Source organism: Terrapene carolina, unplaced genomic scaffold (assembly GCF_002925995.2).
Source record: "Terrapene carolina triunguis isolate 2854851 unplaced genomic scaffold, T_m_triunguis-2.0 Scaffold714, whole genome shotgun sequence".
Lineage (NCBI taxonomy): Eukaryota > Metazoa > Chordata > Testudines > Emydidae > Terrapene > Terrapene triunguis.
In genome coordinates, this window is record NW_020665065.1 from 11,900,372 (window position 1) to 11,925,429 (window position 25,058).

Here is a 25,058-nt window from a genome sequence, read left to right on the forward strand (position 1 = left end):
GTCCCAGTGGGGCTTTAGCATTAAACAATACATAAATAACTCCAGTAGCAAACACGGCAGAAGGGGTTTTGTATGATTAAAACCAAGGGGCTATGTTTCAGCACCCCCAATAATTGGTTGCAAGAACCCAGAGAGACACATGATTCATTTTCTTAGCCAACCTCCATCTGCTTTCCTAAGATCAAGTGTCATTTAAGATGTAAAATGCTCTCTAGGGGGTGGGATTATACTCTGCCCTTTATTTTATTCTTTGTGCTGTGGTAGTGCCCAGAGGCTTTGATGGAGATCAGGACCCCCTGGTGCTAGGTGCTGAACAGATGCAGAAATAGACGAGACGGGCAAGGAGAGCTGAAATGACTTGTCCAAGGGTCACACAGCAGATCAGTGGCTGAGCTGGGAACAGAAGCCAAATCTCCTGACTCGTAGTCTAGTGAACGATCCGCTGGAGCAGGATATTCTAGGTGGGGCTGATAGCACTGCCTGGTAAGGTTGTCTGACGCTTCCCATGATAAGACCCTGTTTTTGGTTTTTTATAACTTTGCCAGATTTTAATCATTTGGGCTGAAATTTTCCATGCCGAGCGTCTGCCTCAGGCTGATCATTATTTTTTTTTTTGGTTTGTTTTTAATTTCTGCCCAAATGGTTCAGCTGTTCTTGAGAATGAGGGAAAAAATGCATCGTTTTCCCCATGTTTTAAAAAAAATGCTGGTGACTCTTTCTTTGAAGAGCTCTCACACCTTCACGCTTTGGAGCAGCGACTCGACACTTGGTAGGCGGGTGCTTTGTGTCATGCGTGTGTCTTTTGCTATCCCTGTGAAAATCCACCCACATTTGGCTGTTATAAAATCTGTGTGTGGGGGGGGAAATCCCACTTCTCACATGCTCAGTACAGATTCCTTAGACTTGCCCTGAAGATTCCATCTGCGCTGGGCTTGTTCCAGCCCCGGGCTGAGCAGGACTTCCCCTGCAATGGCAGCTCTGGGCTGCCACAGGCCATACTTGCTTCAGGTTCATTGGCACAGACATACCCCAAAATGTCACGCTAAAGCCCCCCCAAAATTAGTGGATACTTTAGACCTTAATCTGGGTCTCAGTTCCCCATCAGTAAAATGAGATAATACCACCCCTCACCTAGAGGGGTGCTGTGAAAATAACTCCATTCATGTTTGCGAAGCACTCAGATGTTACAGCTCTGAGCTCCGAAGGAAAGTCTGGGAGGACACTAACCATTCTGTCTTCAGAGCAGTGTTTGAATAGTGTGCGGTAAAATAAGGCTTGGGACCGCACAGTGGAAAAACAAAATATTGAATCGCTGCTCATTCGGTGAGCACCATCCATCAGGACACTGACTGAGGGAGAGAACCCGTAGAAAAAATAGTATGTGATGCATGGCATTAAAGACTGTATCAAAGCGTACACACAAGGGGGCTGAATTAAGGTTACACAAGCAACCTTAATTCTGGCATTTCCTAACTTCTGAGGGTTTGACTTGGCAACCATATTGTTCTTTTAGTGTAGGATTTTTGTGTGTAATTTCAAGTTGGTCCAGTCACCACTTGTAAGACACCTGGGATGGCAGTTGCATGTGGGTACCAAGGGTATCACAGGTGTCGCAAACTACAAATACTCTAGCCAGCCTTTTTGCCCGGTGGAGACAAGACCTTAGATCTAACTGGCCTCTTCCATCTCTAGCTGTGCTGATGTTAACCAGGATGAAAACTTCCCATGCAGCGGCGCCAGGCAGGCTGGAAATGAAAGCGAGGGCAAAGGTGAGACAGAGACGGTCATTGGTTTGAAAGAGAAGGCCTTAATTAGGCGTGTATGTATGCTTGATTCTTTGCAGAAGGGTTGGGAGTTTAGTCAGCTTTCCCTCTTGCATATGGCCCATTGTGAAGTCTTGCCCCGCTCCCTCTCCGGGGTCTTCAGATGGCAGAGGATGGCCCCTTTAAGAGAAAAAGAAAAATCCAGTGGAATTCATTTCCTCTGACTTCTCTCCCAGCAAACCCATGTCCGCATCATCGCCCGGCAGTTCCGACACCAGCGTGCTGCTGGGGCGTCTTGATGTCGTTCTGATCTGTAAAGTGCCTGGGGGCCTGTGTGCATCTTTCCAAAGGATCTGGAGCGAACGGAAAGGGAAATGCAAAGAGCCAAGAAAGACAATTGATTAACGCCTTGTCGCTGATCTGCATAGTTCAGTACCAAAGGTGCCGACTCCGTGGGTGCTCAGGGGCTCAAGCACCCATGGAGAAAAAATAGGGGGGGCTGCTGCTCTGGCAGCCTGGAGCTGGCTGCCAATCAGCTGGTCAGCGGCTGGCCCTGTTGAGTGGGGCTGCCCCGCTACTCGCTCCTCTCTGCCCCTCCCCCCCGCCCTTAAGGCAGGAGGGGACAGAAAGGAGTGAGTGGTGGGCAGGAGGCACTCGGGGAAGGGGGCAGAGCTGATGTGGGGCACCCACCAGCAAAACCAAAAGTCAGCACCTATGTACGGTACGAGGAGAGAATCTGCATGGCTTGCAACATCCGGGGGAAGGATGGATGGGTGGCACCAGCACAGGGCTTCAAGACAGGAGGCCCGGGCCCTGATTCAGCAAGGTACTTAAGCACATGCCTGACTTTAAGCATGTGAGTATCCCCGTTAACGACAACAGGACATGTCCCAGCCGGCGCCCATGCCGAGCCCCACAATGCCAGGGGGGTCTCAGCATTTCTGAATATCCGATGCTTGGTGTCTCCTGTTAGGGACGCTCACAAAATGTGGCCATCCCCTCTGTGTGTCTCCTTTTCCCCATGGGTGAAATGGGGGTGACACCACCCTACTTCACGGGGCATTGTGAGGCTTAATGAATTAACCAAGCCACGGTCGTGTTGGCATGGGGAAGTGGAGACCAGAGAAGACCCTGGACCTCATCAACGCAGGGTTGTGCTGGCTGTTCCGCACGGCGATTTGGCTGCTCCTCTGAGCTGGCACCTGATCAAATGATTTTGCAAGCTGTGTGAGAAGGCACAAAGCCCCCCCGTAGAGACTTTATTTAGATGACGAAGAGGCTGAAAGCTGCCTCCTGTAGCAACTCTGTGAAGTTTCAGGAATACAAATTCAGCCTCCGAACGGTTAGCTGGGCTCTGGAAGCTTTGCCCAGGGGGAGCCAGGAATGTGAAGTTTAATTATTTTGTCGATCGGGAGCTCGCATATTACAGAACTTGTCTTTCCCTCCCACTTCTAGCCTTTTTCTCTGGCTCCCTTTCTTTTGGTCTCGCTGGTGCGCACAGTTCCCTTTTTCCTGTAAAAGGAGCAACCGAGTAATTGAAATGGAACACTAGCAAGGATTTTTTAATCAGAAAGTCGGCATTAATTAGTCGGGTCAGGTATAATTAGCTTCCTTGTCTGTCACTGCCTCTCCCTGACTGGGTGATGACTTGCTTTGTATCCCAGAGTTTACTCAATCGAAATCATCCTTTGTCGTGGAGGTTTTGCTGGGCCTGGGTGTGAAGGAATGAAAGTGCTTGCAGATCTCTGGGGGCACGAGCTGAAGGGTCAGATTCTGCCCACTCCAGTGACTGGTAAAACTCTTGCTGATTCCAATTTGGCCCAGCCTCCTCTTGTATGCTGGGAGTTGGGTATGCTTACAGAGCTATAGGGATAATGACTCAGAGCTTGGCGCTTCCCTGGTCTGCAGCCCCTTAAATGACGAATTAAACCATTAGTCAGCCTGGTAAATGGCAACAAGACGCCAGGTTGACTTGCTCCCAGGTAGAACGGTAAGGTGGGCCTGGTTCTGCCTGGCCTTGCCTCTTGTGCCGTCATGTACGCTCATGCTGCGGGGGCGTGAGACCCCGCGGGTAGCATTTGATGCAGCCCACTCTGCCCAGGTGCAGGTGATGAGCCCCGGGGGCGAGGCAGGGGAGAATGGGGCCCAGCGTGAGGGTGGGGTCTTGGCTTCTCCTGTTGTGGTGCCCATTTGTCTGCAAAACTGGAGATCGAGTCCAGGCAGTAGCCATGACTTCTCTCCCCCTTCCCCCCCGCAAATTGACATTAGCATTACCGCAGTGCCTAGGAGCCCCCGTCATGAACCGGGACCCCCCCGTGCAGTGCATTGCACAAACCCAGAACACACACATCCCCTGAGCTGCTTGTGCTGGCGGGTGAGGTGCAGACCCAGATCCTCAGCTGGTGCCTGTTTGCATTATTGACTCCACCGTCTTCAGGAGAGCTGGGCCCTTTGACATCAGCTCAGGCTCTTGATCCTTTCAGGACCACGCGCCTGTCCCAGCCCCTCCTAGGGGGCAGGCTGAGCTCCCTGATGTTGGCAGCCTTGGCAGGCATCCCAGGAGGATGAATGGAACTGAATCGTGGCTGGCTCTGGTCCATAGGGCTGGATGCTGAGGAACCACAAAGGCTTTTTATTTGCTTGATTAGGGACTCGTCCCCGCCCCACACGCTCCCTGGGGTGGATAGTTTTCTGCACGGTCGCTCCCAGCTCAGCTGTGCTGCTGAACCTGCGTCTTTCTCCCTCTCTCGCCGTCCTCAAGTGGCTGGAGGAAGGCACCTCAGAGGAGCACATGTCTGGGCGAGATTGGGGTGGGTGCGGTTGGCCGCACGTTCGATGCACAGTCCCTGCTCAGCAGAAGCAAAGCGAGATTTCCACCCAGTGACTTCCCGGGGAGCTGGTGGGGCAAGCTGCCACTGCTGGAACCAGTGGGTTAGGCACAGGGCTCGGCTCTCCTCTGCGTGGCTTGGCTGGGTCAAAGTGGGCGCTAGACCCCTCTCCCAGTGACTTGCACTGGCTTGGCACGTGTGTGTGGGGGGGGGGTCTGCCATGGTGCAGTCCCGCAGGGTGGCTCTGTGAGCAGAGGCTTAGCAGAAATGGACACTGTGCGTGCTCTCCAGCTGGGCGTCTGGATAAAGTCAGTGCAAGTGGCGGGGGTTGACTACAATGGCCATCATGTTGCTCAGATCACAAGTGCAAAGAGACCCAGCAACAGCACCTAACGCTACGCTCTGTGTCAGCCCCTCTGCCTGTGTCCCTTTGCCGGACGTGTCCCTTTCCACGCTGCCCTTTCTGGTTCCCGATTGCTGCACGGAATGGGCATCCGTGGTGGGAGAGGCGATCTGAAAGCCAGGGCATTGCCCACGCAGTGTGCATTTGCGTGGGAGTGCAGTGAGCGGCAGCCGCAGAGGAGGACTGTGCCGGGCGGGCTGTGGGAAGGAGGGATGGAAGAGCGAGTTGTGGCAGAACAGCTGAGCAGATTAGCAGCTGCTTGAAAACCAGATTTTTCACCCAGGGGTCATCTGGGGTGGGACAGGGCGCGCTCGCAGGCGGATCCAGGCCTGCAGATGGGGTGGCTGTGCCACGGGAACAAAAGCATTTTCCTCCTCCGCAGACTGAACTAGCATTTGCTTTACGAGGGCGTGTGCCTGTTTTTACAGGCAGCAGCTGTGATCCCTCGTGTCCTGGTGCCAAGCGGCAGTGGCAGGACTGTTCAGTTTTCAGGGATTCCCCTGCCCCCCGCAGAAAAGGGGATGGGTGTGTGGCTACAAGGCCCCTGACTCTGATTCTTCCCGAGCTTCTCTGTGCACTCGGACATTCCTGGTGTAAAACCCACTGGAGAATCAGGATGGTGTGACCTGGCGAAGGGCACCAGAGCTCTCCACTCCCACCTGCAGCCTGGAAGCAAGGATCTGGGCTGTGCCACTGCAGAGGGGACTGGTCCCTGCCTGAAAAAGCTTGCAGTCCAACGAGGCCGAGCAAGCTGCGCAGGGAAGCCGTGGCTACGTTGTCAAGAGTGGAGCGTGCAACTCGGGGAGCATGACAGATGTTTGGCGTCTGTGCCTTTCTTTCGTGCTTTTGGATTCGATTTGTTTTTCCATGTGTCTCCTCGATCCCCTCCCCTCCCCCATCCTACAGGACAAGCTGGAGCTGAGCCTGCAGGGGGGTCCTCAAATCAGAGCTGCCTCCCCTCATTTCAGGGGATTCAGCCACCCTTTGGGGTCCAGGATTGTTCCAAAGTTGGAAGGGGGAGTGACAGCCCAGGAGATCCCCCTGCCATTGAAGCCTAACCTAACCCTAGCCCTGGTTTGGCCTCTAACCCAAGCCCAAATGTGATCAAGGTCCCAACGCCACCCATTAGTCCCATCTCTAGTGCAGCCCTCCCAAGAAGATCCCTGCTGATGCCAGCCGTGGCAGAGAGAATCCCCCAGGGACTCCCAACCCTGCCGTTTTCGTTCTGCGAGGGGTGGGCAGTGTCAGTGCCTAGTCTGGGCATGTTTGGCTGGTGCCTCGTCATCCTTCCCCCCACATGTGGCGAGCTGCCCAGTGTCACCTAGGTCCCAGAGCTGCCGTCCAACACGTGCCGCCTCGGGGTGCTGTCCGGCTTTTTAGGAGACACGTGTGCACCTCGGCAGCAGCGTAACTGCAGCCAGCAAGTAGCTCTCTTTGGATGGCGTGTGACGGCTCGCATGGCGCGTGATCCATGGCTGGTGAGGGAGCGCCGGGCAAGCCAGCCCTTTCTCTGCACGGCCTCGGCAGCCAGAGCTGGCCTTGTCCTCTGATCCTGCAATCCTGATGCGGGCAAAGTCCCCACAGGAGCCAGCTTTGACTAGGGCTGCGAGATCAGGGCCCGCTGGCTTGACGCTGATGCTAGACAACACAGCAGAGGGAAGGCGAGCTTGCTCCTGAGTGGTTAATGAGCAGAGGAAATGCAGTTTTCTCAGAGCTCTCTGCTCTTGGAGCCCCGCTGCCCATCTCCTTCGGTGCCGGGCCAGGGGTTAGATCCGCTTTCATCTCGACCCAGCCGTGAACCAATGAATGGCTGTGTGAGAGCCGAGTCCCGGGGTGAGGCTGGGCTGCGTCTGGCCATGCACCTGCACCCGTGGTGAAGTCTCCTTTGAAGGGAGTTCAGAGCAGGGGAGGAGGTGCAGAGCTGAGCCAGGGGAAAATGCTCCCGATGGCCGGCCCCTCCACCTGCAGAGAGGAGCAGGAATTGTTCTGTTGTCAACTAGGCCCTCCTCCGGGTCCTTCCTTTTCCCTAGGAGCAGACGCTAGGCCCTGAAGATCCCCCCCCCCTATTTCCTCCTGCCCTTTCCCCTCCCTTCCAATCCATCTCCTGGAGGCAACTCCCTTCGGATCCCACCCAGGGGCCAGACTCCGATCTCATTTACACTGGGGTGTGTCATCCTGGAGCAGGAACTCCACTGGCATTAGTGGAGTGACTCTGGATTTACGCTAATAAAGGCCCCAAACCTCTGGTAAGAGGAGGTGTCCCTAGACAGGGATACAACGTAACTCCCGTTATAAGCAGCTTCCTAGCCCCAGTTGGGCTAGAAGCAACGGGTAGGGTGGGGATCTTGACGTCTGATATCCTGCCTCAGGCCCAATCTGCACTACAAAGTTAGGTCGACCTAAATCGACTTGTCTCAGCTCATGGTGCATGCGTTTCCGCCTATATTGGTTTCCTGCTGACATAAGCCCCCCGTTACAGTGAGGCAATAACACCACCTCTCCGAATGACTTCTGTCGACGCGGTGCAAGTGTAGATGCTGCATTACCTGTGTCCACCCTAACAGTCCTCCAGCAGCTGTCCCACAATGCCCTGCATCATGGGATGGAAGAAGTGGCATTGTGCGTACGTGACCCCCGGTTCCTAGCAAATTCCTGGGCGAATTGCTGGTGTCTCACAGAAGCCCTGTGAAAATGTCGCACGAGGCTTGTGCCAGCCAGCGGCATGGGGCACGCTGGAAAACCTACCCATGGTGCACGGCTTTTTCCATTGACACAGCCACTTGTGAGTACACCCAGCACTGACGCAAGCAGCCAAGCGTGCACGCACCCGAGCAATAGACAAGTCAGTGGCTGCATACTGATGCGACGTGAGTCGACCGACCATTGTAGTGTAGACGTGGCCTCAGATTGCAGCTTCCTGGGCTTTGGTCAGAAAAGAAGAGGGTGTGATTATTCTTCCTCCTGCACTGTTATCATGTCAGTTTCTCTCTCTCTCTGTGTCCCCTCTTCCCTTTCTTGTCACGCACAGGCACTCCTGTTTAGGATTACTGGCTTTTCCCGCCTCTCCTCAGAAGCTCAATAAATGCGGAATGATTATAGCTTTTTACCTCGCTTTCACACTAAGATTATTTAAAAAAAATTATATACCTGCCCTTGGCTGGGTCCTGTGGTACTCCCATCCCCTGGGAGGGAAATGGGGGCCCCCAGGTGAGGTGTCTGGGCAGTGGGAAGGGAGGTCAGAGGAATGTAATTGCATGTCTATAGCATCGTTTCCACATGGGTCATCAGCAGGGTTTGGACCTAAGATCTCCAGCACCCATACACAAATACTGGCTGGGTGGAGGTTGGCTTGAAGTTGATCATGTGAGCAACACTAGCCTCTCTGCTCAGCGTTGTTAATCTGCTTTGGCGTTTCCCCAGGGCCTGAACCCTGTGCAGCGCCGCACGGATGTGCAGTGAAACCCAAAGGGTGCCCTGCCTGGTGCTGGAAATTAAATAACCCCTTAGCTGATCCTGAACCCAGCCCTACTCCCTCTGGCACGGCCAGGATCTTCCTGAATGCTCTAAGGAGACACCCCTTTGCTGCCTTCCCCCGGGGATAGTGCTGGAGCTGCAGCTTTTTAGGGTGGGGAAATGGAGCGGAGTGTTGTGAGGCAGACTCCAGTGACCCCCTTTTTGGCCCGCGTCCCCCTGCACCCTGAGATCTGCATTAAGAGTCTGGTGAAAGGGAGACTTCAGCCACGTCCCCTGCTCCCGCGCCCTGGGGGAGCGGAGCAGAGTGAGGGGCGAGGGCGGGAGCTGGGCACAGCTCCCTGCAGACTGGCGGAGGCAGGCAGGCTGGGAACACACTCGTGCACGTTGCCGCCGAGCCGCCTGTTCCCTCTGCAGACGCGGCAGGTGGGCGGAACAATCCCGGCGTCTGTGGCTGACGAGATGGGATTTAATGTGTTGTGACAATTCCCAGTGTTGCTGGGGGCTTCTTTGGCTGGGCTGGAAGGGGCGAGGAGGTGGGGGGAGACGGGAGCTCCTCACGGAGGACTCGAGCGAGCCCGGGGTGGAGGTGGGGCAGTGACTCAGGGTAGCTTCTCCCACAGCGACGTGAGCGTGGGCTAGTGTACAGGGCTACTGGCCGATTGCGTAGGATCGTGTGCCACAAGGGAATGGCCAGGCCGTCGCCACCTGTGTGTCCAGGGAAGTGTGATGGGGAGGTGCTGAGCATTATGGGAAGGTCCCTGTAAAACTGGACTCTGGGCCAAATTCTCCTGCCGTAAATCTGGGGCAACTCCTCTGAGGAGGCTTCTTTGGATGGACGCTGGTGGTGGCTGAGAGCAGCACTTATCCCGGGTGGGATGGGGGAGGGGATGCATGGCCCCAGCTCCAGAGCTTTCTCCTCCTGGAAGCAAAGACCCCCTGCTGATCCCCGTGCTCTGCAGCGGCCAAGGCTCCTTCCCCAGGACACGCCCCACAGCTTGCGGATGCAGCAGCTACCCAGCCGTGCCAGGGAACGGGATGCAGGCTGCACAGTGGATGAGGGGCCTGTCCATGCACCCGGGGCCTTGTCGGTACCTGCTGCCCGAACTGAATGGATGTGCAGAGCCCCCACTGCAGCCGCTGCTGGGACGGGAGCTGTGGGACTCAGAGTGACTCTCTGCGCCATCCTCTCCTCTCAACATCCCTTTCTCCTCCTCTTGACTTTGTGCCTCTCCTCACTTTGCACGGGGCCGTAGCAGCAGCTAGGAGCCCTCTTAGCCCTGTTATCCAAACTGTGGGGCGTGCACTGAGCCCCCTTTGCACAGACTGCCCCTGTGAGTGGAACCAGGGAGACCCTTGGCATCGCCCCGCGGAGAGTGGCTCTCGCGCATGGCCTGGGTGCAGGCTCAGCCCTGCAGAGCGAGATCTTCACGGCCCCGGGGGCTGGACGCTCAGGCCGATGTTCTCAAAAGTGGCTGCTGATTGAGTGCTCTGTTTGGTGGGTGCTCCAGAGGGGCCAAGCACCCGCCGCTGCCGTTAGCTTCGGCTGGAGACGCAGGTGCTGAGTAGTTTGCGAGTTTTGGGCCTTCATCTGTACTTAAAAAATGGGAGCTTAAATCCTGTAGGAGCTGGTGAGGCCAGCTTGGGAGCCCCACTTCACCCCCACAGCCCGTGAACCCCACTGCACCCCAACAGCCCGTGAGCCCTGCTGCGCCCCCATCGCTCATATCTGCTGACCACAACTAGCTCTCCTCTGGCCTCCCAGCTGCAACACTTGGATATTTCCGGGCGTGGCTCCAGCGGCCCGAGGGCATGGGGGGGGGCTTCCTTTAGTCTCCCTGGTGTTTGGAGCCCCATTAAAGCAGAAGCCTGATGCTATTTCTCCCCTGGGGGTAGATTGCTTGTGGCTCTGGACCGGGTCTTTGCAGCGAGGGGGAGGAGTCCAGCCTTTGCTGCCGAAAGGAGGGGCGAGGAAATTGCTAGTTGGGCTTCTCCACCAGGTGCCCGGGGTTCCCTGGCTGCCTGGCTGGAGAGGAGGGGGTCCCAACACACCTCTCTTTAACCCAGGATGGGCTAGGCCAAGAACCACTGTGCTAATAGCTTCCTTATGGAAAGAAGCCCCCCTGCTCGCGCTTTGTCCTGAGGTGTCCGTCCATCTCCAGGGTGTGTCCTTGTCTTCCCCGCTGCCCCCACCATGAGCAGGCCCCGCCCTCCCCAGAGAGCCCTAGCCACGGGGATTGCTTGTAGCTTCCAGTTGTTCCATAGCAAGGGATGCAAATTCATGAAGTAAACCCTGGCGACGGACTCCCATGGCAAGGGGTTGGGGGGCCCTGAGGCTGGGCAGTTCTAGGCCGAAGTGTTGGGGTAACTGCTGGTAAACCAGCCCGCCGCTTTTGCCCTCGGGGACCATGGTGTTGCAATTGTCTCCTGGAAGTTAGAAGCATTTTTCACGCGTTGCCCAGGAGATTCCCGCCTGGCTGCCCGTTCCCAGCGCGGGCGAGGTTTGGGGACTGATACCAAGGACCAGGATGAATTGTGCTTGTGCGTGTTGTCAGGGAAGATACATAACACGGCTATAAATATCTGGGTTCCCAGCCTTAGTGCGAGGAGTCCTTGGCAGTGTTCATCTGACGGCATAAACTATTCCCGGGCACGAAGGGGGGGCCGGCTAACTGAAATGGCCCAGCTGCTGCAATGCAGGCGGGGGCTGCGTGCCCAGAGATTCCCTCCGGGCTGCGTCCGATGGCCGTTGGAGGCACACAGGGCCCCTCTGACAAAGCGCCAGAAGTTGGGACAGCGGCGCAGGCCGCTTTCGATCCCCGTGTCTGAAGTGCCTGGTGCGGATGGAGCTGGGCAGGGTCCCGGCGTTTGGCTGCTATGGGAGCTTAGCAAGGAGGCAGGGTTGGCACGGCTGTAGCACGGAGCAGCAAGGTCTAGGCCGGGGCCTGAATGAACTGGGAGCCTGGGACTCCATCCCTCCCCCGAGCCCGGCATGCCTAGTCATTGCTGGGACTCTAAGGCCTGTGCTGTCGGGGACAATCCCCCCCCCCCCCCCCCCCCCCAGCCCCTTTGCGGCGCTGTGGGCCCAGCCGCAGCTCCCTCCTGCTCTCTCTCCATCCTGCGGGTGCCCTGCTCACTCCTGTTTCTCTCCCCCTTCACAACAGGCGCTGGACATGGACGCTGAGGATGACCCCTTGTTGCAAGACGCTTGGCTCGAGGAGGAGGAGGAGGAGGAGGAGGAGGAGGTTGCCTTCGGCCCCCGGAAGAGGAGCGAGGGTCCCCAGCTGTGCGGCAAATGCCAGTGGAATCCCAGGCCGCTGCCGACAATGCTGCCAGCGTCTGGCTTTTGGAACGTGCTCGGCTGGGTCTTCACCAACCCGTGCTGTGCTGGTGTTATCCTCTTCCTGGGCTGTGCCATCCCCGCCGCCCTGGCCGTCGTCATGTTCCTTCACTACCCTACCCTGGATATTGACATCTCCTACAATGCCTTCGAGATCAGGAACCACGAGTCCTCGCAGCGCTTCGATGCGCTCACCCTGGCCCTCAAGTCCCAGTTCGGCTCGTGGGGCCGGAACCGCCGGGACCTGGCCGATTTCACCTCGGAGACCCTGCAGCGGCTGATCTTCGAGCAGCTGCAGCAGCTCCACCCCAACGCCTCTGGGCTGGGCGGCAGGGCCAGGCCAAAGCGCAGCGCGGCGCTTCCCATGGGTGGAGGGAGGACCAGCCCTGCTGGGCCCGAGGCCCGGCAGAGCCCGGGGAACCAAACCTCCCGCCTCGCCCGGGGCGCTCCGCACTGGGACTACTCCAGCGCCTACGTCAGTGCCAACACCCAGACGCACGCCCACTGGCGCATCGAACTCATTTTCCTGGCCCGAGGGGATGCCGAGAACAACATCTTCACCTCCGAGCGCCTGCTCACCATCCACGAGATCGAGCGGAAGGTCATGGACCACCCCCACTTCCGGGAGTTCTGCTGGAAGCCCCACGAGGTCCTGAAGGATCTTCCTCTAGGCTCCTACTCGTACTGCTCCCCTCCCAGCTCCCTCATGACCTACTTCTTCCCCACCGAACGGGGCGGCAAGATCTACTACGACGGCATGGGGCAAGACCTGGCCGACATCCGAGGTAAGCCTGGGCAGTTGGGTGGACTTGGACTGAGGTGTCTCCCGGGCCTGGGTCGCCTTGTATGGTTGGACAGCGCCTCTGTTGTGGGCCCAGCTAGATTAGCTACAGTAGTGCTGATATCCGTCCGCCCTGGGGAGGTTTGGCCTGACTGTAGAATGGGGAGCTCAGGATTTTAGGGCATGAGGCTCTCCCTTTGCCTTTCCAGACAGTCTCAGGGGTTATGTCCGTGGAGTTTTCCCACCCTGGCCTTGTGGGTTTGTCACTGGATCAGCGAAACCGACTCTGAATTTGCCCTCTCGTCCCTGTTTCATGACTTAGTACCAGTCTTCATGCCACTGAGATGAGGACCTGGCAGAAGCCCTGCACTGCTGGGCAAGGGCCCTGGGTCTGAGTCCTTTCGGCCTGATCCTCTGCCGCCCTGCCCCTCGTATTGTCACGAACGCCAGTGCAAAGCGGGTGCCCTTCTGCTTTAATTGCACCCGGTGTCAATGGCAGTGCGAGGTGCAGAGCGATGGGGAATCAGGCCCTTTGTCCCCTCCATCATCTGCCCGATCCCCAAGTCAGACAGTGAGCCCTGGACCCGCTGCTAGTGAATAGCGCCTAGGAATCCTAGTCAGAGATCAGGGGCCCTCTGTGCTAGACCCTGTACAGACAATCGTTTTGCCTTGGAGAGCCTCCTGTCCATGACTACGTCTGCACTTGGAGTTGGGGGCGGGGGTGATTCCCAGCTCACGTAGACGTGCTCGCACTGGCTCTCACCAAGCTAGCATGCTACAAATACTAGTGCAGCTGCAAGAGCCCGGGGAGCAGGGGCTAGCTGCCCCCGAGTACCAACCCGCCTGGATCCCCTAGGTATGTACTCGGGCTGGCTGGCCCATGCCTGCTACCTGTGTGACTGCAGCCCCACTGCCTACCCCAGCTGGGTCACCCCCCTAGTGTAGATCAACATAGATCAGAAGCTGCTGCGGGGTGAAATGACTGCCTGTGAGTTGCCACCGGGAGGTAGGTGCTGGGGGCGAGGGGGAGGAGCACTGACTCCTCGCAGCAGATCTACAATGCTAATGCCACCCCTCCTGCAGGGGAGGGTTTCAGGGTAGCTGGAAGTGAATCATTGCTAGTCCGTGGGAGGGATGTGGTTGTGGGAAGCAGCTTCCATCTGTCTCCCAGGCATATGCTGCCGATTGAAAGCCAGCCAGAGCGGCGTACAGGGAGCAGGCAAGTGATTGACTCCATCTGCTCCATTGCAAGCAGCAGCTCTGCTACCCGTTAAAATAGGCCCTGGGTCCTTGCTGCTGGAGCCTGCCTTGTGGACTCATTGCAACCTAGAATTCACGGATTTGTGACTCAGAGCCACCCGGCTCGGTTCGCTGCAGGGTCCTGGAAGAAATGTGCTCTCCATTCTGTGGGACTGTGTTTTCCAGCATGCGTGGGAATCCCAGCTCCTCACTGGAGTTGGGTGGAGCAGGAGCCACACGCTTTATTGGCCACGGCAACCCTACGATCAATGGTGACCTTGGCCTGCGTGATATACGATGCTGCGTAGGGACACACTCTTGGTAGTGCATCGCACCCTATAGGATGATCCTGATCCCGTGGGGCTGCAGCAGAGGCAGGATTCCCTAATGACCCCGCCCCTGATCTCCCACAGGGAATGTTTGGCTCCATCTTCCCATTGTGGGCTTCTCCGATCACTGCACTCAGGACCCTCTCCTAAGATTATCTCTCTGGGTAACAGGGCCTGGGGTTTCTGAGCTCCAGGCCACCAGTTCAGAGCAGCTGTGGTTGATACCGGTGTGGCCGCCCTTTAGCTCCTAGCGCAGGTAACGTGGGGAGCAAAGCAACTGCGTGGAGACAGGATGGCTGTCACAGCCGTGAGCCTTCTTGTCAGCCTATCCCCTTCTCAGGCCGGGCTGTCCGAGTGGCTCTCCGGCCGGGAGAGCAGAGGCCGGAGATGGATGGGATGGGAGAGATTCCCCTGAGCTGGCTGCTCTCTGATGAGAGAGAGGGCGAGAGCGCGTGGGGCTCTGTCAGCGTCGGGCTGGCCCCATACGCCACACCCAGCCGGCAGAGCTTGACCTAAAGGGTTCTGTGCTGGTCTCTCCCGCAGGGTCCCTGGAGTTGGCCATGACCCACCCGGAGTTCTACTGGTATGTGGATGAGGGGCTGTCGGCGGAGAACATGAAGAGCTCCCTCCTCCGCAGCGAGATCCTTTTCGGGGCCCCCCTGCCCAACTATTACTCGGTGGAGGACAGGTGGGACGAGCAGCGCAGCAAGTTCCAGAGCTTCGTGGTCACCTACGTGGCCATGCTGGCCAAGCAGTCCACCAGGTGAGGCGGGAGGACCGTGCACGGACTGGGTGACTTAGTATCCAGCCTGCAGAGAAGGGAGGAGACTGGAGAGGAGGGGGGAGATTGTCTGTCACTTACATTAGAGGAGCAGCTGGTGTGTTAGGTGCACGAGGGGTTAATCCAGCTTCCTTCAGCTGTTACTGATGCTGGAGGGGCGAGGCTCTGAGGTTAATGCAGGAGGTGCCAGGCAGCCACGCTCCCATGAACCCTGCCGGGGTAAGTCCGATTAGGAGGCTCTCCTCAGCGTTGGAATGAGGAGTGCAGGATTTGGCAGAGTGGCTCGGACCGTTGGCCAGCCTGGGTGGTCTCCTCCCTTGGGCAGTGGCCAGCACAAGGAAGGAAAGAAAGCAGGCCTGCAGAACGCCCTTGCCACTGGTGCTGGAGCATGCGGCAATGAATGGGTCACACAGTTCCTCTGTGCTTTAATACCACACAGCGCCAGCAACGTGTATGAGACCGTGCAAGGACCTAATGCCTCAGGCCAGTGCCAGTTGGCGTGGGGTTCGGCTTGCGAGCCCAGGGCAGCCGTTCCTGCGAAGAGCCGTGCCGAATTACTCCCCCACACAAAGGGTGTTCCAGTCCAGAGGGCCAGATTCTGCTCTCACCTGCCAGGGTGTCAATCAGGAGGAGCTGCAAAGGATGGCCTGGTATACTAGTATAAAGGTGCCTCACATCAGTACACCTTAGTCCCCTTCCCATATGGGAGTAGCTCTAACAGGATAAGCATCTTTATACAGCTATAACTGCATCCAAACTAGGGCGCTTGTACGGTTTTAACTATACCAGTACAGTTACCATGGGACAATGTGTGTGTGTGGGGTGGGGGGCAAGGCCTGAGTCTGGGGGGTTCCTGGGGGTATGCAGCTGACAGCAGAACCTGGCGCTAGGTGAGGCTGTCCTTGCAGGGCCTGGTTCAGTCAGGTGGAGGTGTATACAGATGCATTGGGCTAATCTTGGTGTCACTTGCATCCGTCCTGCAGCAGTCTAATCCCACTGGCTTCGGCAGAGTTGCCTCTGTTCACGCCGGGTCTGAATTTGGCCCTTGATGACCTACTGGCCTGTTGAAAGGGGTGGATGAGTCTAATTAAAGCTAGCAGTTTAAGGGCCTGACTCTCCTCTTGCTCCTGGTGTCAGGCTGGAGGAACATCACTAAGCCTAGCAGAGCCAGTGAGTGTTACCTGGAGCAGGATTTCCCCCTGTAAACGTGAGCTTGCCTCCCTGGGGTTCTGTGCTGCTGGGAGCCAGCTGGTCGGATTTGGGCTTTGTTCTGTGCCTGCTCCAGCACTTGGAGGGGGAGCCTCGTCTGGTCAGTACGGGGGAGTGGTCCCAGGGAACCGGATGGCCAGGCAGCAGCTTGGAAGAGGGCTTTCCAGCGGGCCACCTGCCTGTGTCAGGTGTAACTTCTTGTTCTCCGGCCATCTGCTGCTCTGGAGCTCGGTTCTCCTAACCCGCGGGGACCCTGATCTTCATCAGCCAAGTGAAATACAGCCACTGCGGGGCAGCTCTGAAATTGCAGCAGTGGGAAAGTCCTCTCAGTATGGGGCTGGGGAAGGATTGCAATTATGGGGAGCAGGGAGGGGAATAGGGACGCGAGTGCATATAAACCCTTAAAAAGGCTGGATTAAGGGCATGCTTCTGCGGTGCAGGGCTATTGTATTCCTGGTTTTAATGATCTCGGATTACCTCTGCTCAGAACCAGCTGCCAGCGGCAGAGGCTGGTAAATCATGCAGCGGTTCACAGGCCCCGGGCTCTGCCTGCCCCCTCTAGCTATTACATCGGCGCTTAATATAATAAGCAGTGATTTAAGATTCCAGATGGGATTGGCTTTGGAAGCTTCCGGAGCTGTTTGCTGACAGCGAGAACTCTATTAACACCTCTGACCGCAATGCACCGGAGGAATTTTAAAAATATGCGACCTGCTCTCCTGATGCAAACCTCGGCCACCCCTCCTTGCAATCTGACTTGATCCGGTCGCTCAGCGGCTTCCCAGGTGCTTCGCACGCGTGACCTCCCTCTGGTTTTGGAGGAGATGCATTTGGCTCGATCCTCCGGCCCTGCTCACTGTATAGTCTCCTCTGTGCCTTCTCCCTCCTCTCTCCCCACCCCAGCAAAGTGCAGGTGCTGTACGGTGGGACGGATTTGTTTGACTATGAAGTGAGGAGGACCTTCAGTAACGACATGCTGCTGGCCTTCATCAGCAGTAGCTGCATAGCGGTCTTGGTCTATATCCTCACCTCTTGCTCGGGTAGGTTGCATTCAAACCCTGCGTCCCTTCCCTGAAGCAGAGCAAGGTCTGCAGTGAGCAGCCTGATGGAGTCCCTTCCTCAGCTCCCAGGAACGTCCCTGGGCAGGTCATTCTCCAGTCCGCTCAGGAATGCGCTGCCCCTGTTGTTAGGCAGAGTAGCAGGGCCTCCCATGGCCGCAGACACAACCCGAATTGTCCAAGGCAGAGATTTTCGGGGGGGGCCAGTGGAAGGGCTCCCTTGAGGGGATGTGGCCAACTGAGAAGCAGCTTCTCCTCTCACTAACTCTGGTGTAAATCTGGAATAACTCCACTCACTTCAACTGAGCCCGTCTAGATTTACCCCAGTGTAACGGAGATCCAGATCGGGCCTGTTTCCCTACTGACCTGGACGAGAGTTGAACTGGTGGGAAGTGGAAGACTCCATGTCCCACAGTGTGGTCTTGGACCCTCCCCACCGCTGAGGGGGCACTTAGGCCGACCTGGTCAATAACAGCCTCTGACTTTGGGTGCCCGAATTGAGACTCCATGCATCTAATTTCCAGAGGTGCTGAATGCCCGCAGCTCCCATTATCACCCGCAGGAAAGGTGGGTGTTCAGCACCTCTGGATATCAGGCCCACAATGCCTCAAAACCACCACCCGCCTTTAGAAACATCACCAGACCTTGCTCTAGCCAGCACAGGCTGGAATCCCTCCCTCCTGATGAAGATACCCCCTGCCAGGTGAAAGCTCTGCCCGGGGCGGGAGCAGGCCAGGTGCCCACACCCCACGCGCAGGACGGGGATTGCAGCCCGGGCAGTTCCTGTACCGAGATTCCTAGCATTGCTCTCCTCCCGCAGTGTTCCTGTCTTTCTTTGGCCTGGCCAGCATCGGGCTGAGCTGCCTGGTGGCACTGTTCCTGTACCACGTGGTGTTCGGGGTCCAGTACCTGGGCATCCTCAATGGTGTAGCCGCCTTTGTCATCGTGGGGATTGGTAAGTCTTTCCTAGCCTTCTTCCTTTGCTCCGCTCCTCGCCCAAAGGCCCTGCCGCTCCCGCGCCAGCCTGCAGAACGGGCTGCCCTTGCCTCGCTGGGCGACGGGTGGCAGGAGGCACAGGCTCGACAGTGAGCTCAGACTTTGGTGGGCCAGGTCCCCAGCCGGTGTGAGTTTGTCTAGCCGCATTGACTTCAACAGAGCTGTGACGCCTTACACCCACTGAGGATCTGGCCCCAGGCATCTCTCCCCAGTGCGAGCGGCATTTCTGCCCCTCTCTCTTGTTCCCCCCCCCCCAGGTGTCGATGACGTCTTTGTCTTCATAAACACCTACCGCCAAGCCACCCACCTGAAGGACCTGCAGCTGCGCATGATCCACACCATCCAGACGGCAGGGAAGGCCACCTTCTTCACCTCCTTGACCACGGCTGCGGCCTACGCTGCCAACATCTTCTCGCAGGTGCGCCAGGGCTTTGCAGCGGCCCCCCGGAGGTCACGGCCGCCTGCTAGAAGGCATCATCCCCTCCCGGCCTTTCAGCAGCTCCCCTGCCACCCCCACGGGCCTGCTCTGGAGGGAGACCCCCTGTGCTCTCAGGCTCGTGTAGATGCTCCTTGTGTGCTCTCCCCGCTTGAGACTGACTCACTCCAGGCCAGCTCTGTTGCCCTGGGCCTGTGGCAAAGCCAGCTGTCCTGGTGCTTTGAGCCATACAGCTTTGCAGGGAGCTGGAGCTCAGCTGATGTGCTCGGGACTCCTGTTCCCAAGGCCTGTGGCACATGCAATGTGCTGGACCTGGGAGGCAAATGGGGCACGTTGCTAACGTTGTCGTCTACGTCTGGCTCTCCTGGTCTGGCTCCCCCAGCTGGGGAAGGAGGCTCGGTGGGAAGCAGAGCTGGCATGTCTAAGGATCACAGGGTCCCTCCACAAACAGATTGGGAACTTTTCCCTTCCAGACTCCAGTCCCATCAGCCAAACCGGGGAGCTCTGGGGCCTGAACTGCAGAGGGAGGAATCCCAGCATATTCCACCCCAGGATTTCCCTCCGCTGTGGGCATGCTGGTGCTGCTGTCCCTGCCAGCACTGTGCTCACCAAGCACAAGGAGGGAATCGGATCGGGTCTGCCCCTGAGCCACTGGGGAGAGCTCTGCCCCCCTCTCCTGCATGTGCACAGGGCCGATACATGGGAGAGCTCCCCTGGCCTGTTAGCAATGCAGTAGGCACCCGCCCTGTGAACACCCCGACTGCCTGGGCAGCGTCTGCAATGCCAAACAATCAAGTGCCACCCACCGGCTGAGCCCCAGACTGGTGCTGGTTGAGTTGTCAGCTTTCACCAGGGGCAGCTGGCTCCATGGCCTTTGGGCCGCATGAAGTGGCCAGTGTTCCCGCCCCCAGGCTCCTCTTGGGTTTGCTTCCCTCCATTATGTTGCCTCAGTGGGGCCTCTTGCTGGAAGGTCTCTGGGCTCCACCTCCTCTGTTCTAGCTGAGAGTTCTCTCTGCAGATCCCGGCCGTGCACGACTTTGGTCTCTTCATGTCGCTGATTGTGTCCTGCTGCTGGGTGGCCGTGCTGTTCACCATGCCGGCTGCCCTTGGAATATGGACCCTCTACGTGTCCCCCCTGGAGAGCTCCTGTCAGGCCAGGTGAGAGTCCTCGCGGGGCCATTCGATCAGCGGCAGGGTGCGGACTCCTCCTGTCTCGCCCACAGCAGCCTGCCTATGCCAGGCAAGGAAACCGTAGCCTGGGCCTTGATTCCAGGGAACAGCTGGTCGCCTGGGTTGTCCTAGCCATGGGTTAGTGCATCCACATGGTGCATCCAGACCTAGTGCACCTTGCGGCTGTGGTTGTACCACTGCATTCAGGGAATTCGGAAACCCCTATCCCGCAGTGCTCAGCCCTGTTGCGAGGCAGTGCATTGTGGGACCAAGATCAGAACTGGCTGTCTCAAAGCAGCTGCAACCTCTTCAGGTTTCCTCTCAGGACCTGAGCTACAGGTGTTGCAACCAATGCATCAAAAGTGCTGTTGCACCAGGCCCTGTCCAGCACTGCGAGCGTCATGCATCCCAGCCAGTCGTGTGCCTCTCCTCTAGCAACACCCTTCGCCCCACACGCCTCCCGCCGCCCGGGCAGTGGAGGTGGCGCACTCTGACCTCAGAACTCTGCTGCCAGCCAGATTCAGCCCTTACCGGAGGAGAGGTTTATTCTCTACCTTCGGGATCAGGCCGGGAGTCAAGGGCCGCATATGGATCTTGTTTCTGCTGATGTAGATAGACCCAGGGTGGCTGCCGCAGAGTGACTCCAGATTTATAATCAGAGGAGCCAGGTTCCCTGCTGGCATCAGTGGGTGCAGCCCCATTGACTTCCATGGAGTTTGCCCCACCTACACCTGCAGAGAACTTGTCCCAGGATCTAATCTGCAAACTGAGGCACGTAGGCCCTGCAGACGGACAACCCAGCCCCTGGGGCCACGGGGATGCAGATTTGTATCTGTAAGTCTGTGCGCCTTCCCCTTCCCCCCTCTCGGGTGTGGCACAGCAGCCGACCGGGTTTAATTCCTTAGCTGGGTGATGAAAAGCAGAAGCACTTGGGAACACGCCCCCCACCCCTACCCTACATCTAGCCCAGTCTCTGATGATTTGCTAGCAGCAGCTGAGCTCCTGATACCCCCCGGCGCATTAGCAGTGGAAATGGCTGGCGTGGTGTTGGCAGTGGAGTGCGTAGTAGGTCACTGGAACAGTCACTCTCCTCTCAGGAGGAGACCAGGCAGCAGCGGTTCACAGGGTACGTAGCCCAGAGCTGCTGACTTTGGCTGTCTCCCTCCCCATCCAGCTGCAGTCAGAAGTGCGGGAAGACGAGCACCTTGCCCATTGCCGATGACCTGTTACTCGCCTCGGAGGACACAGCCGCTGCAGGCCAGGGGTCACTCCCGTACCTCGATGATGACATCCCACTGCTCAGCGTGGAGGAGGAGCCGGGTAGGTGTTCAGAATCCAGGGACAAGGAACGTCCCCTGAGGGAGTGGCAGTCCTGGGTTCTCCTCCCGGCTCTGCCACTGGCCTGCCGGGTGATCACTGGGCTGCTCTGTGCCTCGGTTTCCCCATGTGTGAACTGGAGCTAATGATCCTTTGCTACCGCCCAGGATGCTGTGAATCTGAATTCACTGTGGGTCCTTGGCTGGATGTCACTTGAGGCATGACATTATTATTTCTCAGGAGTCCAATTAGGATCCAGTTTTGGCCAGAATAACTAACTACCCTATGAAGGGACCCAGGAAACATCTGGCTAGAGCACCTGGGCAGTACAGTCCTCCCTCATGGAAGGCAATATTCAATTAAAATCTCAGTCCCCTCTGTAGTCTTTAATGTAACATTGGGTAAGCACGTGTGAGCAAAGGTACTTTGTCATTCTTCAGTGCCCGGCGCCTGAGGCCTCGGAGCACTTCACACGCATAGGGAGTTGGGCCTCACAGCCACCCATGAGGCAGGTCATTACAATTATCCCTACTTTCTAGGTGGGGAAACTGAGGCACAGTTCAGGGCAGTGACTTGCATGAGCTCAGAACTGGGAAGAGAACTCACGAGTCCTGGTGGCATTGCTATGCCTTAATGACCAGACTATCCGATTAGCCCTGGCTGGAGCGAAGGGGATCTCGCTGGGAAGGGCCTCTCATCCTTGGATTTTTAAAGCTGGCTGTTAGCGCTGCCTGGTTGAAACTGCAGCCCCGAGCTCTGGAGAGTCCCCGTCAGGACAAACCCTGGGGGATAGCAGCAGGCTTGGCCTGCGAAAACACCCCCCCCCCCCCCCCACCCCTGTGCTGGTGAATTCACCAGTCCCAGAACAAGCAGAGGTCAGGCTGCTCTTAACATGCTGCTGGGCTCCTGCTGCAAGTGCCGAACCTCCTCAATATGCCAGAGCCGCATAGGATGGTAATTTATGGAAATAGCTCGTCCTCCACGTCTCTGGACTGTACTAAACAGAAGGACAGTTTCCTGTAGGGCCCCTTGGGCCCTGGGCAACTTGTGAATGTGGCAAGGACGTGGCTCTGTGTGGAGGCCCCGGGTGGCGTGCCGGGGCTGCCGGAAGGCACCTGGTGCCCTCTCCGACCCCACCGGAGAAAGCTCCATCTTGCCACTTGCAAATGAGAGGCTGATTCTTCGTGGCGCAGAGGCGGCACGTGGCCATCGGATGGAAATTGGATGCTGTCATTCTTCTGCCACGTTAAAGAGCCTGGAGTGCCTGCTGCCCCGGAAAAGCCCTGGGGGTTGTAGCCTGGGGGGGAGGGTACAGGGGGGACCAGGTTGTATTGGGGGAAGAGGGGTGGAGGGATCATTGTTTCCTTGTAAAGGTGGGGTTCCTACCAAACCCCAACATTCTGCATCACAAATTGCTTTGCTTTCTATAGGGCTGGATGCTGCCAAGCGCTGAGTGACCCACACCCAGCACAGGCAGTGGGAACAGAGGGCGTCGGTACTTTTGCAGGATGGGGACTCATTTCCTCCTGGGTTGTTTATGGCCATGGGTTTCAGTGGGGGTGATTCCATAACAGGGAGACACATAGGTTGGTAAGTTCCCTGCTACACAGGACATACCAGGTCAGGCAAAGGGTCAGATCCTGCCTGGATCCACGTGTGCTGTATTGATGGCAGAGTTCAGACCAAAGTGGGGGAAAGAACCAGCCGAAAGCATAGTATTGGGACTCAGGGCAGCTGGGGTCTGTTCCCAGTTTGCCTCTGGTTTAAATGTGTGATCTTGGGTAAGTTGTGGACCCTCTTTGTGCCTCAGTTTCCCGATCTGGAAAAAGAGGATAATGGTGCTTCCCTATCTCACGAGGGGGCTGCAAGACTCAATTGAAATGGTGTTAAAGGGCTTGGAGATCCTATAGACCTGCTGAGTGATTTATTCGCATTTAAGAACTCGCCCAAACCTTCACCCAGGGGCTACACTGATGCCAAATCTATGAGGAGGTTTGAAAGAAAATGGAATGTAACATTTTTTCCCCCTCTTTCTTGGTTCCGACTGGTAGTAACCGTGGAAATGCTAAACCCCAAGAGAGACAGGGTGTTATCAGGGCATCCCAAGCCAGAACAGAAATCCTCCCGCCCTGCTCTGCAGTCTCCAGAGGTTTGGATACTTCAGATCAGCAGCCCAGCCTTTGTCGGGGTTTTCTCCAAACCAAGCCTCTCGGAGGGCTGCTGGTTGCTCTCCTTAGCAGTGTGGTACGTGCCCGAGTGAATAGGGCACTAGACAAGGACTTGGGGAAAGGGCTTCGTTTCCTGCCATTGACCCGTCGCATGCCCTTGGGCAGCCACTTCACCTCCCTGCACCTCTGTGCCCGTCCCACCCTCCCTCAGCTTCGCGTGTAAGAGTTTGTGCAGCACCTGGCGCGCCGGCGCCTATAGCGGCGACCACAGTATAGATGAGAGCAGCAGGTAGCGGCTTGCTGGGCACATACGTCTATTCGTAAGAGAAGCTTTAAGTCGCTGCCTTGCTCGGCTCTGGCTCCTGCTCCAGCCTGGCCAGTGGGTTTGATGCACTGAAGGGTGCAGGGCTGAGTGAAATTCTAAGTGTCCCCTAGTCTGTCCATCTCCCTGGCTACTCTGGGCTCCAGGAGAACTTGCCTTTCTCATTCTCCTTGGCTCTTTGCTCTGTGCCCCTGCGAGGGGCTTGGGGGCCGAGCCAAGCTCTGAGCCTGCCTTTGGTCTCTTTCTCCCCTAGTGGCTCTGGAAATGGGGGATGTGCCCTTGGCGTCGGCGCTGCCGGAGAACTTGCAGCTCCCGGCCGAGAAGGTCAGGAAGGGTCACTTGATCGCCCATCTGCAGGAGCTCCTCCAGCACTGGGCGCTGTGGTCTGCGGGGAAGAGCAGATGGGTGATTGTGGGTAAGGATGGCCAGAGGGACGCCCTCCCCTAGGGTGCGTCCCACAGACTCTAATTGGGCAGCGCTCCCAGAATTCCTCAGCCTTAACGGTGAGGGGAGGCCGAGGTTGGACATAGTGTCACGGCCCCGCCCCTGTGGCAGGCACATGGGACATAGATCTCGCCTCCTCCTGCTCTCCCAGGGGAATGACCGTGTCCTGAGACCCTGCTTCGTCTCTGCCACCTGCATAGGTCTGTGTATGGCAGATAACTCTGCCCGTTCCCCGCTGGCACAGCGCTCCCCCTGGGTTTTGCCGGCCACCTTACATTTAGGGAAGACACAGTGCTGCCGTGTTCTGGATGGCATTAGGCTTTCTCTCTGCACCTGGGCATCCAGCCCCCGTCGCTTCCCTGCTAGCCTGGGGAATCCCCCGGCACCCGGTTCCCCTGGGTGCCGCTCTATGGCCAGCCCCTGGGGACACCGTGCGGATGAGAGCTCTGTGTGTGCAGAGTCCCACATGCTGGCTGCGCCTCTCGTTGCAGGGCTCTTTGTCATGGTCCTGATCCTGTCCATATTCTTCGCTAGCCGCCTCCGCCCAGCTAGCCGCGCTCCTCTCCTGTTCCGGCCCGACACCAACATCCAGGTGCTCCTGGACCTCAAGTACAACCTGAGCGCCGAGGGCATCTCCTGCGTCACCTGCTCAGGTGAGAGTTCCTAAGGGTCGGATGGGGGCAGCCCTTCGCCGCTCCTGCACGACAGAGATGGGGTGAATAGCCGCAGGTCATCGGTGCTCCCCTTGCAAATCCTGCCTCCCGTCAATGCCAACGTCTCTTGCCTTCTTCTGAGCCCTCCTCGGCTGCCCTCTCTCCCCTTCCCCTCTGCACTGCTGGCCTCCCTGGCCCGCTAGACATGCCCAGAGAATTCGGGAGGGAGAGAGATTCCTGTCGTGTTGGGCCCCTTTTCCCCACGCTCCCTGGTGCTCTCAGCTCAGAGGCAGGGGAAGGAAAAACCCAGGGATTAGGGAGCAAATGTTCCCTTCTCGCCATGGTGATCA

At 57.5% G+C, this 25,058-nt stretch overlaps 1 protein-coding gene across 1 annotated transcript in view; it reads left to right on the top strand.

Moving 5' to 3' along the window:
* The window catches only part of DISP3 (dispatched RND transporter family member 3), a 53,445-nt gene that overhangs the window by 17,120 nt on the left and 11,267 nt on the right, over window positions 1-25,058 (top strand). The window contains exons 2-10 of the mRNA XM_024210627.1: window positions 11,630-12,590; window positions 14,698-14,917; window positions 17,048-17,184; window positions 18,023-18,157; window positions 18,456-18,616; window positions 19,653-19,792; window positions 20,979-21,124; window positions 23,865-24,026; window positions 24,547-24,708. Of these exons, the coding sequence (XP_024066395.1) occupies window positions 11,639-12,590; window positions 14,698-14,917; window positions 17,048-17,184; window positions 18,023-18,157; window positions 18,456-18,616; window positions 19,653-19,792; window positions 20,979-21,124; window positions 23,865-24,026; window positions 24,547-24,708 (2,215 nt within the window). The 5' untranslated portion in view covers window positions 11,630-11,638. The remainder of the gene's footprint in view (window positions 1-11,629; window positions 12,591-14,697; window positions 14,918-17,047; window positions 17,185-18,022; window positions 18,158-18,455; window positions 18,617-19,652; window positions 19,793-20,978; window positions 21,125-23,864; window positions 24,027-24,546; window positions 24,709-25,058) is intronic.